A 17,682-nucleotide genomic window follows, 5' to 3' on the forward strand; every position below is an offset into this window, starting at 1 on the left:
CAGTTTCTTTTCAAAACTGATGACAAAATGGGGTACACCACCTTTCTTTGACAGGATTCTCATGGAAAGTGTGAACAGCTAGATTTTGGCTTGGCTTCTGTTACTGGCATTTTTTGTAAGAAACGTTACGGGGTGGGCCTTCAGCTCAACCCTCACCACAGCCATTAACCTCATTTGTGATAAATGTTAGCAACTTTTAAAAAAGCAAACAAATCTAAACCACACACACAACCTGTGACCCAAACATTTTGAACAGAAAAACTGCGGAAAAGCCACAGGGATGTGAGCTCTGCTTGCTGCTGCAAACCACGCATGGAAGGTTATGGGCCACGAGTGCGAACCTGACTGACAAGTTAAACTGATGTAAGGAAGAGTCCCTTAAATTTCAGTAAAATTAAATCTTGTCACATTTTTAAAAAGGTCTTGGTAAAAATGTATTCAAAAGACAAAACAATCTGCAGACCAAATTCTGAGATTACTTTAAAAGCCAACCAAAATTGGTCATCTCCTTGATGCTGAAATCCCAACTTCTTCTCATTGGCAATTGAAGTTCAAAGCATAGAGATGAAGCATCTTGCCAGCTTTAAGTTTAATGACTATTTGGCCTTAATTTTATTGTAAACATATGATATTTCATCTAAGTCAGTCAAGTTCTGTAAGAGACTCCCCACCAGGAGACAGGCTGTGGGCAGAGTCTGGTGTCTGACAACATGGCTACATCCTACACAAGATTTTGTAATGAAAAACTCACTTGTGGATGCATTAACATGTTTCAAAAAAATAAACTAGCAATTACCATCACACATTACCACTTCTATACAATTACCACAGTAATTAACAGCAATAAACATTAAATGTTTAAAATACTTCTTTCAGATCATTACCAGAGTCTTTCATTTTTCCTTTAAATAAATAAATAAATATATTTTCCCATAACTCCACAGCTCTTTAACACATAAAGAATGAGCTAAAGAGAAAGCAGCCATCCTCCCACCCAAGACATATGGGAAAACAAAGCTATTTGCATATATCCCCACAGGTCTCCTTTAGTTTGCCAATTTCCAGTCTCTAAACCATTATTAAGGGAAAAAACATTTAGCTGCTTATTTTGGTTAGTGCATCCTGCTAAAGAGAATATTCAAATCAATATTTTTTTATCTTTTTTTTCAGTTAGATTGGTAACACAAATAAGAACATTCAGGAGCATGTTGATCTAAATACCTCCAAAATCACTCTCACTCACGCAAAAACCATAGGTATTCTTACCTCCTCATTTTCTAAACAATCCATGACAAAAAACCATGTCTCTACAGATTACTGCTGAAGCAATACTTGAAAAGCAGCAGTGAGCACAACTAGGAGGAGATTCAATCTGGCTATTTGTTTTCAAAACAATCATTCAGAATCCCCAAATGATTGCCTAACACTAACTTTCATCATTATTAAAAACCAAATATCTAATTAGCTATTGCTTTACTAGACAGCAAGGGTAATCCTTCTTCATATACTAATATTAAAAACCTGGTATGAAAATACAATTCTCTCCTGTAAAGGGTCAGAGCTCCTCCAATACTTCCCCCTGCCTGAGGTGATTATTAGTTTTGTAAGGATGCTCCTTTCCCTCAGGTGGCACTGCCAGCCCCTCTGCAGCAGAAGGGTCTCAAATTTGTTTGGTTTTATTATAAAGTGATTAATAAATTTCATGAAGTGTTAAGCAAAGGAAAAGTCCACCTTCAGAGTAATTTAAAAACAAGAAGAAGTTAGATCTTGCATTAATCATGATTAAATTAAAATATTTTTAGCAGATCCTAAACCATCACAATAACTACTGCAAACTGAGGTTTTTAGAATTCTTGTAGGGATGGTTTACTCCATTCCAATCCATGATACAATATAAGAATAACAATGACTCTTCCTGACATCAGCTGAGGAAGATGAAACACAGAAGGTTAATTAGCACACAAAAGGGATTAAACACTGGAACACTGGGAACAAACCTTCCTGAGCAGCAGCACTCACTAGTCCTGTGACTTTGCGTCTAATGTTTGGAATACCTCATGTTTAACAACCTCTGATTAAAGCTTTTAGTACCCTTGGATACTCTGCAAGAACCTTTTCTTCTGGAAAGCCCTGGTGTCAAACCTAAGTGAGCACCTGCTGCTGCTGGGTTGATTCTTTGCTGTCTAAGAGTCTGCAATCAAGTTCACAGTGCAACCTTTTGCACAGCAGGAATTTGGACCTCTCTCGCCTTGATCACCTGTATTTCCTAAACATATAGAATTTAGAAAAACATCTGGATTTCAAGGAGACTTTTCACTCATTTTTCAGCTTAGTGGCACATGAGCTCTTACATAATTTGAGAAAAATAATTTTTCAAATTTATTATGTAAACCAACTCAGTCCAGATTCTTTAACTTAAACAAGAAAATAGATCTGTCTTAAAAACAAAGTTCCTTCTCTCCTTTCCCACAAAAGTGGAGCTTTTAGCCAATTTTTACCCTGGTGATTTTTATTAAATGACGTGCAGTGGTGTTGCTGAGTTAGTGACATTAAGCCCCTCTACCATCTTCAGCATAGCTAAGCCCACAAAGGGAAACAGACAAATCTCATTGCTAACTTCGTAGTTTTCTATCTTGCCACTTCACTAACTGGGTTTTTATTCAAGCACAGCACATTATAAACCATCAAACACCTTTCTGATGCATCTGTCTGAAGAGACCATAAATATCTTACTGTTCTCTGGCATAACCAAAAAACATTCAAGATTTCTCTTACTCCTAATTTATTAACTTTTTTTGTCCAAATCAGATCCAAAGGGAACTGGCTAGATAAGAGGAATTCAAATAGGAAGAGGGTGGTCTGAGATTCCCCCCATGAGCACTTGAACCCCTTGTGCCATCACACCAATGTCACATCTCCCTGAAGCCAGTGTGTGGTTACTGGGGGTTGCTGAACTTGCCAAACTCACTTGTCTCTAGGCTTGCAGGCTCTCCTTCTACCATAATTTGGAATTTTCTTTCTTTCCATTTACTTAATTAGGATTTGAGAGAAAGAAAACTTAAATACACCTGTCATGAGTACTCAGTCAAACCCACTAATTGGCCAATAACCCAGCATTTTAAATGTTCCTCTTTCCTTACCTCCCACCCTTCCCATTGCAAGGCTGCCCTTGTTATTCCTATTTTAGTACTGTAATATATTGTTTCACTTAATTACAGCTTGTCCAGACTTATATGGCTGCACAGGATGGGAGAGAATAAAAGATATACAGCACTACAAAGACTCCCACAGATACTTCTTTATACAGCAAAGCCACAGAATGTCACCAAATGCTCCTTGTTAAAGAGGGAGAGTGCACTTTGGGTGGTCCAAACTACTTTTAAATAATTTGATGGACTCATGTATGCTTCCAGACATAAGGCAATCATTACAAAGCATCCTTAATGCAAAGCAACAGAGAAAAACTTCACTAAAAATAAAAGCACACTGCTGTTCCTTCAGCCAAGATTTCTATTGCACCACAAGGGCCTGGTGGGGTGTCCACTTAGGTGTTGGTGCTCAGGCTGTGCTGACTCATGAATACAATGCCAGAATTTGACCTTTAATTATTCTTCCACAGCAGGAGGGATTATTATCCCTATGACAAAAATAAATGACAGCTCCTTCCTGTAAAGATTCTGTCACTGGAAGGAGAAAGGTGATTACAGAGAAATGTTGGTCCTAGTTAATGGATTTTTCTTTTCTTAACAAAGTTCTCTCAACATTATTATATGGCTTTTGGAAGATGAGGTACGTCTTAATTCCTGTTAATGGCAATGTCAAAACTAATGCAAGTGGGCCAAAGCAAAATGACTTTGAGAATTACTGAGGAACTGCATTAGGACGAGTGAGATCACTGGGTTATGGCCTGCTATGCAAAGAAGGCATTTTGTACTTCAGGCACTGGATGTTGCTTGGTCTTTTGGTATAAACAACAATTCTTCTATTGCACAGTCTCTGTATTTGCCTGACTCCCCATGCATACTTTGCTAAAAGATACTTTGCTGTTGATATAAGCAAAGAGTGACCAGAGGAAATCACTCTGACTTTAGAAATTAAATTCAAGCCACACCAGCACTAAATCACTGTCCTGAATTCCCTTCCTCATCTACAACAGATGCAACAGCTGAAGATTTATCCACCCCAAGGTTTGATTCTTGCTGATGGATGAGGTAGGGCGCTGGGAAGGTGCCAGGGAAGGCCATGGAGCAGGTGATCTTGAGTGACATCGTGCAGTGCTTACAGGACTGCACAGCTGGGGAAGAGTCTAGAGCCAAGTGCCACAGGAGCACCTCAGGAGCTGTGAGTGCCTAACCTGAAGGAAAGCAGTCTCACAAGAAACCTCTTCTCTCCCTGCAAATACCTGAAAGGAGGTTGCAGCCACGTGGGGGTGCACGTCTTCTACCAGGTACAAGTGACAGGTGAAGGGAAATGGCCTCAAGTTGTGTGAAGGGAGGTTTAGATTGGATATCAGGAAAAACCTCTTCACTGAAAGGGTCACCAAGCCCAGAACAGGCTGCCCAGGGAAGCAGTGCAGTTGGTGGAGTCACCATCCCTGGAGGCATTTAAAAGACCTGTAGACATGACACTTAAGGACATGGTTAATATTTGGACTTTATGATCTTAAAGGTCTTTTTTCCAATCTAAATTATTCAATGAAGTGGGGACTGCCAATAGTTCCTGACCCCATAAGACATTCCAAATTGATGAACTCAACTACTCTCTCCAAATAGTGTGACAGTAGCTGTTGCCATTTAGTGCTCTCCCATAACAGGGAAAAGTCAATTAAATTATTGCAAGGGATGTCCCAGCTCAATTTTTGTCTTTCTTGAAGCTCTCTATAATTCTCCCATACAGCTTTGTAAGAAACAGTCTATTTGAGTCTTGGTTACTAAACCAAGAGACATTAAAACAAAATATCCAGTATTAAAAAAGCATCTCTGTAGGACTCAATGCTCCCCAGTAGTGAGACTAATCCTATTTATTCAATTTGTACACAAAAAGAATGCATTATTTCCACTTAAACAAATGCTATAATAAGATGATGAATATTAAATCACTCTCCAATAGAACTCAGACATCCAGATTATATTGGTAATAGGCTCTGACTCTGAAAAATCCAAACTTTGAGGCATTTTTTCCTCTTTTCATTTAATTTTTACAGTCTAATGATGCATTTTCTCCTAAAATGATTGAAATAACTCTTAAAATAACTCCCAGAGCACCACATCCAAACATTAAATACATGAGAAGGTAAATGCAGAAGGTATAAAAGGCCCATACAGCTCAATTCAATTAAGAGCAAAACTCTGCCCCCTTTGCACGTGTCTGGCTGGGAGATGCACTTTGTGCAGCTGTGGACAGCTAGCTAGATATTAAAAACAATTTGGATAGGGTGCTAAAGAAAGCTAGCAAACCTACACAAAGGTTCAGCCATCAGAAAAATAAATACATAAAACACAGAAATATGATAAGGAGAAGGAACAGGATTTCTATCTCAATAGGGAAAACAGAAAGAAGTGGTAGGAAGCCACATCAGCTCTTAACTGGGTAACACAAACGAGAAATAGTCTCCAAACAGAAGAGCCCAAAGAAGTCCTGCCCATAGTGGCATCAGGATTACTGGGAAACTGGGCAAAGGCTCAAAAGGAGCAGAGGAAATCTGTTTCCTTGGTTCTGTATATGGCCTCATGTACACATTTACACATGAGTGTATACACATGCATGTATATAAACAGACACACCCCTTTACTATTTTTCTTGAAATTCACACATAAATATCTCTATATATATTTCTGTATCTAAATCTATCCATACATATGTGTGTGTTTGCATGTACACACAGATGAATCCTCTCCCCTACTGTTTTCATGAGTAGAGATTGGGAATTTATTGAAAGCTCATTGCAAACTGAGATATCTGAATATATTTTCTCAGAATGATGTCAATGCCTGAAGCCCTGCATACATCCTCCAGGATAAACTTCAAACTTTCTGTTCAATGTCCAGCTATGCTTTAATCCAACAACTTCTAAGTGCATGTGTAAGCATTCAGTCCTTAAAAGATCTGAAGAGACTCCTTTCTGGAATGGGGTCCTCAGATTCCCTGCTCAAGTACACCAAATCCTCCTTACATTTCTCCTTGTCTTTTTCACACACCTGAACAAACTGTTTAGCTTCATGCCATCAGTCTAACTCAAGAGATTCTATCTAGCTTCAGTCAGGGCAAGAAAGTCAAGAACTCAGGCCTTCTACAGATGACATCTACACTTTTCAAAGACCTCTTTGTCCAAAATGAATTCATTTGCACCCTCTGGTTCCAGGCTGGTGATGTTGCCCTTTCTCTAGACAGTGTGTGCTGTATTATTCTGTTTCAGAATATAAAGGGGGGGAAACAGAATTACCAATAGCCCCAGTTGCTACAAAGCGGAGCCTGAAGGCTGGTCACTAAAATCAAACTAGTTAAAAAAGAGATATTAAAGAACGAACAATGAGAGCTTTCAGGAGTAGATTAATAATCAATTTTGATGAGATGACTGAGCTTAAAAACTGGTTGAAAACTGCTTCTAATAACACCTTTCATTTGCCTTTCTCATGAGCATACACCCAGACAGAGACTTCTGAAGTCTTTTAAGATACCAAGTGATTTTAAAAATATCTATTTTGAATACAGAGTTGAAAACCTCTTCTGAAAGTGTTAGTCCAGGGAGGTTTGAATTTTCTAAAAGAAATTGCATCATCTCTTTGGAAAACATTTTTCAAACTATTTGAAAGCTCAGAATTATTTCCTAACTTGCCTTGAATTTTTGAGGGACACAAGGTGCCTGAAGCTGCCCAAACTCTTGTCCAGAGATGTCCGACTGGTTTTTGCTACCACTGAAGTTTACAGGTAAGCTGTGAGAGTAGATATTAAGAGTAAAGGCTGTACCATAACTTCAAGATCATTTGTATATCACATCAGGCATTGTCCTGGAAGCATTTCATGTGTTTTATGGGAAACATATTAACAACCACTGCCCATGCTCCCACACCTTGCTAGGAATTATGGGGATTAGAGGGGGAGAAGTCTCACTGCTGCTATTAGCACACACACTCACATACCTTAAAAATCAAAGTACTAAAAGTAATGTATAAGTAATAATTGGAAGTGAAATTGACTTTCCTTAATTACATTTGGTGTTATATACTGTGATGCATTACTAAATAAAAAGAAATACCATCACAAATGACAAAAATCCATGCTTAATTTAAGCAGACCAATTACTTTAAGTGCTGCTACAGTCAGAAAAGTGATTCAAGGATAACACTGATCCATTTCTTCAATAGCTTCCAGATCAAATTCAATGTAAAAGTCAAAAGGTCAATTTTTTTCTCTACCCCATGGTATCACAAACTCCCTGTTGGACTGGAGATCTTGGCTGAATTCTTTCTTCCTGGCATTTTGTACAGCTGCAATGATGATCTTACATTAAAAGACAGAAATTTTTTACAGGAAATTCTTCATTTTTTCCAGGTAGATTTTATATTAGTCTGGAAACTAGACATCCAGCGTGCTGTTCTGCCTGAATAACTAGGTACTGCAGAAATTGTGTAGAATAAATACTCAGGCAATTCTGTTCCTTGTTGGGTGAAAAGGTGCTTAGCCCCAGTCCATCCCTCCCCTTTACTACCTCATACAGCAACATCAATGCAGAGGTGGCTGAGGATTCCCTGCATAAGCGATTGCTGTTGCAGACTGATGAGCATAAAGAAGTTACATTTCTCTGCAGCTGGCTGCTTAAAATCCATATTTCTTACTAGCAAACACCAATTCAAGCTTCTCCACAACAGTTCCAGCTGGGATGCACCAATCAGACAGAAAAAAAACCCTGGTATTTTTAATAGCACATGCAACCTCCTATCAGCACAGCTCACACAGGAAAAGTCAGATACTTCCTGGTAGGGTCAGATTTGCTGAACAGGCACCTACCAATACATGTGCAGGTGCCTCAACACCTCAGGTGTCACACTGCCTGTATTAATATTTAGCAAGGTGTGCTCAGTGGATATATGGCAGCCCCAGTGATGGAGAAGTGGTTGTCTGGCAGCAGAAATCAGAAGATAACTTACGTTATAAACAGACAAGGACAAAAGAAAAGTTAAAGCAGGTAAGGTGAAAGTAGCTCATATGCAAATACTCTGTATTGCTTCCTTTTTGTTGTGACAGTCAATATTTCACATCACAAGGGATTTGTAGTGCTCCACGTGGACTGTGAAAATGCATGCATTTCTCAATTTTCATTAAAATATTCCTCTGCAAATTAAATAAATGCAAGGGTAGCAGCCTGCACAAAGGGATCTTGACAAACAACAGACCATTCCATGACCAATATCTTGTTGTAAAATTAATAGCACAATTCCTGTAATTTACAAGCATGGCTGAGGCCCTTGACAGGCAGGACCCAAAAATGAAACTGCCATAAAATTGCTGTGGGAAACACAACTTCGCACAAAACCAGCCACATCAAAAATTAAGTTCCTTCCACATGGCAAGATTAATCAAGTAGCATTCAAAGTTAATGCAGTATCAATTAAAAAGAATAGACCTCAAAGCTTGGGGGAAAAAATTTAGAAATCAATGAACTGTGGCCTTGGGGTTTTTCTCCTATAGGAACCAAGCTTCATATCTTGGTTTGGGAGGTCAAATGTTCTTCAAAAGTTTTACAAAAACTTTTATACAACACTTTTCTTCAGCAAACACTCACTTATTGACACCAAAACTCAAGAATAAACAATTACAGCTACTTTTCACAGGTCTAATACCATTTTCATTGACAAAATGGACTCAAAATACCCCGATTTTATCTTAAATTTTGTAATATATATGCAGACATGTATGAAGGAAAGCAGAGACCTAATCTAACTATAGAGATAAAAAGTGTCTTTCAGTAGTAAGATTAATCTAGTGAAAACATAGCTATTACTCACATTTCTCTTTATAACTATGATTTAATATGTCTCATGGTTTTCATTTTCCCACCCAGCCTCCAAAACCCTTCTCAAATCCATCCTCTAACCACATATCTGTTTATTTGCTCACCCTAGAAGCACAGTTTCAACTGTTTATTTCCCAACCTCATCTTCTGGTGGGTGGCACCCACTGCTTTTAACTGATAGTCATTTTACAGCTTGGTAAGACTCTTTATGAAACTTGCCTCACTACCAATTTTTCTGTCAAAAACTTTGATTACTGATGCTTCTACATCCAGAAGGTCAGCAAAATAAAATATTAAACTTCCCAGAAGGCCTGTGCACATTGTTTCAATATATGTGGAGGCACAAAAGATGCTCTTGTAGAAGAAAACATAATTCAAAACACGTCAGCACAGCTGAACCTCCTCAGGATGACACAACAGACCAGAATTTGGTTGCACGTTCTTTTACAGCCAGGTAGACCTGGTTCCACAGAGCACCACCTGAGAGCCAATGGCAAACTTAGGGGCAGGTGGCTTTTTCATCAAAAAATGAATGTCAGTCTCAGCAACAGCAGCCTCCCAGTGTGATCAATGGGGAGCAGGATTCTGTGCATCTTCTGAAACCACACACAAGCCATCAATGAAAGAATTGCAGAAACAAGGACTAAGTCATGAAGATGCAATATCTGCATTAGCTTCTATCTTTTCTTGCATAAATACAGAGGAACTGAATGCACAATTATCAACCAATCTTTCCCCTGTTGATACAGCTCAGTAGGAGTTTCTCAATTTCTTGTTGCACACTTTTAGGCATTTTACTGTAAAGGACTATACCCCTTTCACTGAAGTTGTGTATACATTTTTATCTGTCATTTCAGTGTGAAAAAAGGCATATTTCATTGTAACCACAAGAATACTAGGGGCTTGTTAGGCTGTTCAGAAACTACTCTGTGTTTCTAACAGCCAAGTCCATTACTTTTCCACAGAAATTATAATTCAAAATATATGTCAAAGAAAGGACAAGTAATAACTTTAATAAATAATTTTCAGCTTCAACATAATACAGCATGGGGCGTTCTTTAAATTGTGCAATGCTATTTAGTTTTCAGAAAATCTGACAATTTCCACAAGGAGGAAACCAAGGGCTTTTGAAGATCAGCAAACGAACAAATTAAAACGCTACTCAAAGGAACAGAACAGCTTTCAGAGGCCAGGTAGAGATGGACCACTTATTGTAGAAAACCACCAAAGCCCAGTGCTGGAAACTCTCTGTAGTCACAAATGTCACCTCCCTCATCAGGGCCAGCAGGCAACTCCTGCCCATTGGGCAGGGAGGTGCTACTGGAGAAGCAGGAGCAAGGCTCTGTGTAAGCTCAGTGCTGGGGAAAGGGCACTGGAGCCAGGCATCTGTTTTGGAGTTCAGCATGCAATATCCTGGGAAGTGGATTAGTTTTTTATCCTCTATTCACCAATCCACACCCAGATCTGGCAAGTTTCACTTGGCTTCTTTATGGAAACCCCTCCCACCAAAATCTTACAAATAAAATTTTTCTACGGGAATTAACATAAGATAGGTGTCTTATCCATGAGGAAAAAGAGGACAGAGCAGCAGCAACGTACACCACACTCCCCACCAGAAGGAGAACACCACCTGTGGCACTCTTCCACAACCTTAAAGTATTACTGATACAGCCTGTACCAAATGGAAAAGATAAATTTGATCATAATGAATTTAGAGGTAGATGAATTAACGGTTTCAGGATTTGCTACTGAAATGTTAACCCTTTGCAAGAAAAAAAAAAAAAATAGAAGAAAAAGACAAAGAAACACAAATGCATCACTGGGATAAGGGATACCATAGCTCAGTAAGCAGATAGGCTAGTAGAGAAAATAGTAGCTTGCACATCAAGCATCTGGGGTGTTTCTAAGACATCCTAATACTTTTATTTCTTCCCCCTTCATTCTTGAAATAACTGTTTGAATAATTTTGACTTGTTAAACCCAATCCTCTGCTAAAGAGCAACATTCTCATCACTACCACAGGGCCACCAAAAGAACACCTACCACGTACCTTGTGATTTCTGCTTTCAAAGCATTCACTGTTCAAGGATTACAGAGGACAGTAATTACAGGACAGTTTATTTGCTGGGTTACTAGATTTTTGAGTCTACAGATTAGCTCTACAAGTATTATGGAAGTCTTCTCATGCTTAAAACAATTCTGTGTCATTAAAAAGATGTCACAGTCTCAGTTAATTTCCTACTTAAAACCATCCTCGTCATCCTCAATGTTCCTGTTAAAGAAACAGCAAATAACTATCTAGCAACTGAGAAGAGAAATTGCACCCAAGACTCAGAACTGTTGTTTTTCTTTTGTTTGCTTCTTGGATTTCAGGGATTTTTAAACCAGGACTAACCAAATTTCAAAACCAAAGATGCTATTTCTCTCTGACTTGCCACTGAAAATCTGAGTATATAGGGAGAGTTCAAAAAGAGATTTATTTTGCAATGGTGGAAAATGTATAAAATCTAAACTATATATGCATAGACATACAGAAGATCGGTTTTTCCTATGTGATTTAACCTTAAGTTTGCTTTTTTTATATTCTGTTCATGGTAAATCACCATGTCAAAAGATTATGCATTACATTTTAAAGCAAAAATGTTAGCAGGCTTCTAAAACATACCATATAAAATTTATTGTCCCCATTACAGATCCTGTATCCTAAGACAGGAGTGCTGAATATACTATGAGTTAAACATAGGGAACAGTGCTCATATCAATAGAGCAGGGGTGGGGGGGATATAAAAAAAAGTATACACAGCTCCCTTTCCCTCTGAGAGCCTGGCACAATGAGAGATTTGGGGTTTTGTTATTCTTTATGCCTATCATAAGGTACCAGGGCAGAGACTCCTTTTCCTCAAGTTTCAGCTCAAAGGAAGTATTTTGCTGAAGGAAATGCATGAGATTTAGAGAAAATGCCAACTCTACTTTTCAGTTTAATGCCAAGACTATCACTGTGAAATTTAGTCCAGATACAGAATAGTGTGTGGAAGCACGTAAAAAAAGTAATAGGTATTGCAAAAATTTATTTGTAAAGAGAACTGTACTAAGCTTTGATAGAAATCATTTTCTGGAACAGGGAGAGACCATGCTGAACTTCCTTGCACATCTATGTGACCCCTGCTGATCAATGTCAACACTTGATTAATATTTTACTGAAAAAGTGTGAGAAGATTCAAACTTTGTCTGTCTGGGTAGGTGTTGCTAAGCAACTTTGCTCCTTCTCTGGGAACTAGTCTTCACAGCAACCTTTCCTTCAAGACAAAGACCTGCATCCACTCGAAACACGTCCTCCTTTGTCAGTGAAAAACCCAGCACGCCATATTCCACCCTTCCTTTTACATTTCCCTCCCCACCTCCCAGCTAAGAAGGAACGAACGTGGCGGAGCCTGAAGCGCTGTCCTTCCCTTACCGTAATCGCTGTCGTAGAAGACGATGAACTTCTGCCAGCGCAGCTCGGTGACCAGCTTGAGCATGACGTCGTTGAGGCGCACGGGCGGGCGCGCAGCCAGCGTGTACTCCTCGTCCTCCAGGCTGGGGTTGAGCTGGCAGGCCGTGCGCGGGGAGCCGCCCGTGCTGCGCTGCACGAACAGGTGCGGGATGTGCATGGCGTCCGTCAGCGACTGCAGCGCGTTGGCCGACGCGCAGCCCGTCGATGTCACCAGGGCCAAGATCCCCAGGGTCATCAGGTCGCAGGCTGGAGAAGACAAGACGTAAAGCAGGGTTTGAACGGGTTCTGCAATTCCTTTGGCCAACCTCAATGCTAAGAAGGGAAAGAGGAAGGTTTTGCCCTTGCCATCAAGACAGAGCTGAAATTATTTATATTAGGCTATCAGCTGAAGCCTTTCAGAGTCAAGTGCTGTACCTTTAGAGTAGGAGGCGGTATCTGCAATCTGTCCTGGTATGCCAAAGTTGAGGACAGATAACATAACTACTGTCAGTCCCCGAGACGGCAGCTGATATGGATGGAGATTATGGCCCTTGCTTCAGGTCAGTCCTGGTGCTTGCAGGAACTGAATTCCTACTTTTTAAAACTCATTTCACTGCTTTAACCCCTTAATCTTTGTTGGATACACTGGATAAAGATTTTGGACAATAAAGAGCAAATTCCATTCCAAGGACTTGGCTCATGCAGCAGAGTTTTTAGGGAATTTTTAAATAGATAAAAAATATTCACTGCATGTCTCAGAGCACTGAAGAAACAAGGAAGGCATTCTTTAGAACCAAGACAGCTCATGAATGACTAAACAATTGTTAGCAACACTGTAGCTATCCTTAAAAAGATCTGGAAAAGCACGTATCATTTAAAAACACAGCATATACATTTGACCCCATCTGTTTTTGGGAATTAACCATTATTGTCAAGCTGAGTTTGAAACACAGACCGTGGAAAAGCCTGGGCAGTCTGCTTTGCTGCTCAGGGCACCACACATCTTGTGTTCTTGCAGGACTTCTCCAGATCAGACAACCTGATATTCAGCTGCAGTTAGAAAATATTTCCAGCCAGGGCCCTCAGCAGGGGAAAGAAGACTTAAGAGCATAAGGCAGCCAGGGATGCTGGTTTTTACTAACTCTAGCAAATAAATGGCAGCAAAGTTGGCCCTGGGAGCTCAGCACAGGAGATCCTCCTAGGTTAGGCTAGCACTAGCCCTGAGGGTGTCCCAGGGGCACTAAGAGCTGCCTGCTCCACCTTTGAAGAGGGCTGGGGGCAAGCTCAGGGGTTCAGCAGCTGTTTCAGACCCCCACAAGCACAAGCAGAGCCTGACCACAGGAAACCCTTGCCCTGCTTCCCCAGCACAGCAAAGCCACACAGGAGGGGACTGGAGATGCTCCACAGCCCTGGGTAGTTTGCACGAGCTCATCAACAGTGCATGAACAAAGAGCCTCTGGGGTGCAATTCAGACCCCCTGGGACACCCAGATGAGCAGGAAACTCAGTTTCCAGCTGGAGAAGGGAGGCTGCCCATGCTGGCGCTTCTCCCCTCAAAGGGACTGCACAGGCTGAGACTGCAGCCACACTGCCACTGACCTACTGCCTCATCTCCAGTGGAAAGGCAGAAAAGAGAACACAATCTGTTAAAGGCATTTATTTATCCTACTCCAAACACTTGTAAGTTTATCTCTACTTTCAGAGGCCAGAAAGTCAAAGGAAGTAGATTATGAATAATTAATAGTAATTAATAGTTAAGTATCAATTAATATTAATTACATAAAGTCTCCATAATTAAATACATAACTTCCTCACACAACCAATGAACCACTCCACCAAAAATTTCCTTAGACCAGACAGAAAATAGATATATTTCACTTTGATATGGGATAACAGAAAGAAAATGTTTGATCTTCTCTGTGCACAGAATGTTCAACATGTATCCTGATGCAACAAAGATGAAGAGCTTTTAAAATTATTTCCTTGATGGTCTTTGCAATAAACATATGTCAGCTGCATTATCTAAATTTACTCTGTGTTGATTATAGTTATATGAAATTGTTCTTTGTTTTTCCTGAGAGCTGACCTGATTTAACAGCAGGGAGGCATTATATTTGCCAAATGGGAGACCCAGGTTCGGGAACAGATTTGATTTCCCAGGCTTCTTGCCAGAGAAAACCGAACATGTCATACAGGTAATTTATTTAGTCACAGTAGGGGAGGGAACAGAGAAGTGAGAACAGAGGGAGAGAACAGCAGAGCTGAGCCATAAACCCCTGCAGAGATCACCAGCCAGCAAGCTTTGCTGTCACCAAGGGTGAGAGCAGCAAGCCACACGGGGCTGTAGCAGGAACAATTTACTTGCAAACCAGGCAGAAGGAGACAAAAAACAAAGCCCTTTCTGATGGGGGCTGCATTGGAGAGTTACTTATTTGTGCAATTCAGAGCCGATCACCAGTTGTGTAACAAGAAAAACCTTCATTCAGTGGCTGCCAGTAACCAAAAGCTGCTGCTTATTAGCAGCAGAAAGACCAGAGAGGCAACAGATCATGGCAAATGGGCCCCCTTATCTCTCAGCACAGCCCACCAAACACAGCTGAAATATCTCAGCAAAGACCATTTCAGCTGAGACATTTTCCCAGTGTTTTGTAGATTGTGTACACGGGTTAGATTGAAGAATTAGTCAATACGCTTCCACATTCTGACTTTTTGTCAATTGATTATGTTCTGACTGAAAGCACATGCTACTTAGAACGTGTGTGCTCCTCTTGCCTCTGTTTTGAGGCAGCAGGCAATAAAAAAACTGGAATGACTAAAGGGAAAAAAAAAGTTTCATGTTTTAAGAATTGCTTTCTTTAGTCAAATTACAGGATGTGAAACAGAACATGTCATTCCTAACAGAAGATTTTCATTATACAAAAATACAATGGATTCCAAGAAGTTCAACCTCTCCACAATTATTGCACTGAAGGGTGAGAATAAGCTTTGAGGACATAAAGAAGGAAAGTATTGCTTTTAACATAAGTAACACAATGGGGAACAACAACATAACAGAGTCCATTAAAAAATTCATTACCTCTTAGGGCATTTCAAAATTCCTTAGCAAGGGAACATTCAAGGTTTACACAATCTTGGGAGAAAATTCTGGTGGACCACTTTTTTTTTAGTATTTCCCCCACATTCCTACAACTTCTTGCATAGAAAAGTGATGGAATTTTCTGTTTAACTTCACAATAGCTATGGATTTGCAGCAACAATCAAATGTCCTTGACTCTGTGACTGAGTAAATGGCTAATTCTGTCTGCCTATCAGCTGCAGTTTCATAAGCATTGAAAAGAACCTGCGATTTTTGCATAAACATTTCATAACCCTGATCTTGACATTCTTACGAGCTGAATATGTTTTATTTGAAATGCTTTGGTCAACATCAAACTACGAACATAAGGGAAAGGGGAATCAAAACACCTTGAGAACTTCAGTGATCTTCAACTACTATAGTTATGGTAATATACATTTAATAGTCTTCTAACTAAAATGTCACCATATTTATTTATGTTGCAGATATCTTTACTTAGATAGGTGTTAAGAAATAAGGCCTTTAAAGTATTTGTTCCACACATGAAAGGACAGCAATGTTCTGATAATCCTGCCCTCAATTTGACTGCTATTTAAACAGATACAGATATTAGCTTACTCTGCTGAGAATTACTTTATCACCATTATCATTCATTTTAAGAAGACACCAACATCATACAAACCATACAGTAAGAAATGTGCAGTCTAACACGATGAAAACATGATCATCATACCTAAAGAAGCTTCATTAATGTATTTGAACCGATTAAATCATGTAATGGTGCTTGTTCAGTGTTGGCCTCCATCAACAGAGCACCTCTCAAGCTTATTCTTGGATCTCATTGAAGTTTCCCAAACTATTGATTAATCCTGTTTTTCACTGGTTTGGTGAAGTATCTCTCCTAACCTATTCTTTTGAAGTCTGTTTTCAGAGACCCCTTTTACACATCTGCTTGACACTTTACATCTTGATCTGTTGTTTCCATCACAGTGTTTCACAAGACACTGCTTTCTTCTCCATCTACTGCCTCTAATTTTATTCTCACATGATAGCAATATATGCAAAACTCTCTCAGTCTATGACCCACATCTCTAACTCCAGACCATAAGTCTAACTCCATCAAGACCGCACTTAAGCCTGAAAAAGAAGCTATTAATTTTCAGGCTTTGCCTCGTCCACACCATCTTTCTCATCAGTGGGACTCTTCATGGACATGAGACAATGCAAGACCTACTTTGCTGCAATCATCCTTCAGGTCTTGCATTTCTACCACTGCTTCCTGTACTTCCTAATTCTGAAGACAGGTGCAGATGGCAAAATCCTGATTTGGCACCATCTTCATGGGGATATTTGCATTAAGAGCTTTATCTCAGATCTCTGTAATTAAATCCCTCTCTCTCCAAACCACTGGAGATTAAAATACTCCAAGAGAAACTGTTATCTTGCTCCTGGCAACGTGACAACATGACCATCTCTCCGTCTCCCTTTCAGTGACTCCCTATTATCAGAAAAGAGTAGAAACTTGATCCTTTGTTTCCTCCATTATCAACAGAGCAGCTGCCAGTGTAATTTCAGCTCTAACAATACATCCACCTACTGGCATTCACACTGCCTCTTCAAACTTCAATGTCTTTCTGTCTCTCACTTCTGGGCATCACCATCCTGCCCACTCTGGACACCCTCTCATATTTAATAGATCCTCTACAAGTCTTTAGTTGAATATTTTTCTTTCTTTTTCAGTTTGACTAACATTTAGGAACTCTTCACTGCAAATGAACAATCATCCAAATCACAAATAACTTGCATTAAAAAAAAAAAAAATCACTGTCTGAAAATTGAGAGGCTGCTGCCTTTCTGCTTGGAAAGCTTTTCAAAGGAAGGAAGATAACTTCAGACATGCTGTATTACTCTGCAATGAAGTGATTAACTAAGTTGGCACTTAAGTGTCTGTGATTAGGTTTGAAAGCCACCTTCCTGCTGAGACAAGGGACTTCATGCTTGCCTCGGTACTACTGCCTCAGCCAATCTGACAGAAAACTCATTTTTCACATTATTTATCTTTGAAAGTCTGAAGAACACAGCAGATTCTGGGGAAAAAAACCCCTGGTTTTGGAAACCAAAA

At 39.7% G+C, this 17,682-nt stretch overlaps 1 protein-coding gene across 22 annotated transcripts in view; it reads right to left on the reverse strand.

Moving 5' to 3' along the window:
• Positions 1-17,682, reverse strand: part of GRID1 (glutamate ionotropic receptor delta type subunit 1) — a 539,628-nt gene that overhangs the window by 276,399 nt on the left and 245,547 nt on the right. For all 22 annotated transcript variants that reach the window (XM_064430084.1, XM_064430089.1, XM_064430081.1 and 19 more), the window contains one exon: positions 12,468-12,752. In XM_064430084.1, coding sequence (XP_064286154.1) covers positions 12,468-12,752 — 285 coding nt within the window. The remainder of the gene's footprint in view (positions 1-12,467; positions 12,753-17,682) is intronic.

Source organism: Passer domesticus, chromosome 8, assembly GCF_036417665.1.
Source record: "Passer domesticus isolate bPasDom1 chromosome 8, bPasDom1.hap1, whole genome shotgun sequence".
NCBI lineage: Eukaryota > Metazoa > Chordata > Aves > Passeriformes > Passeridae > Passer > Passer domesticus.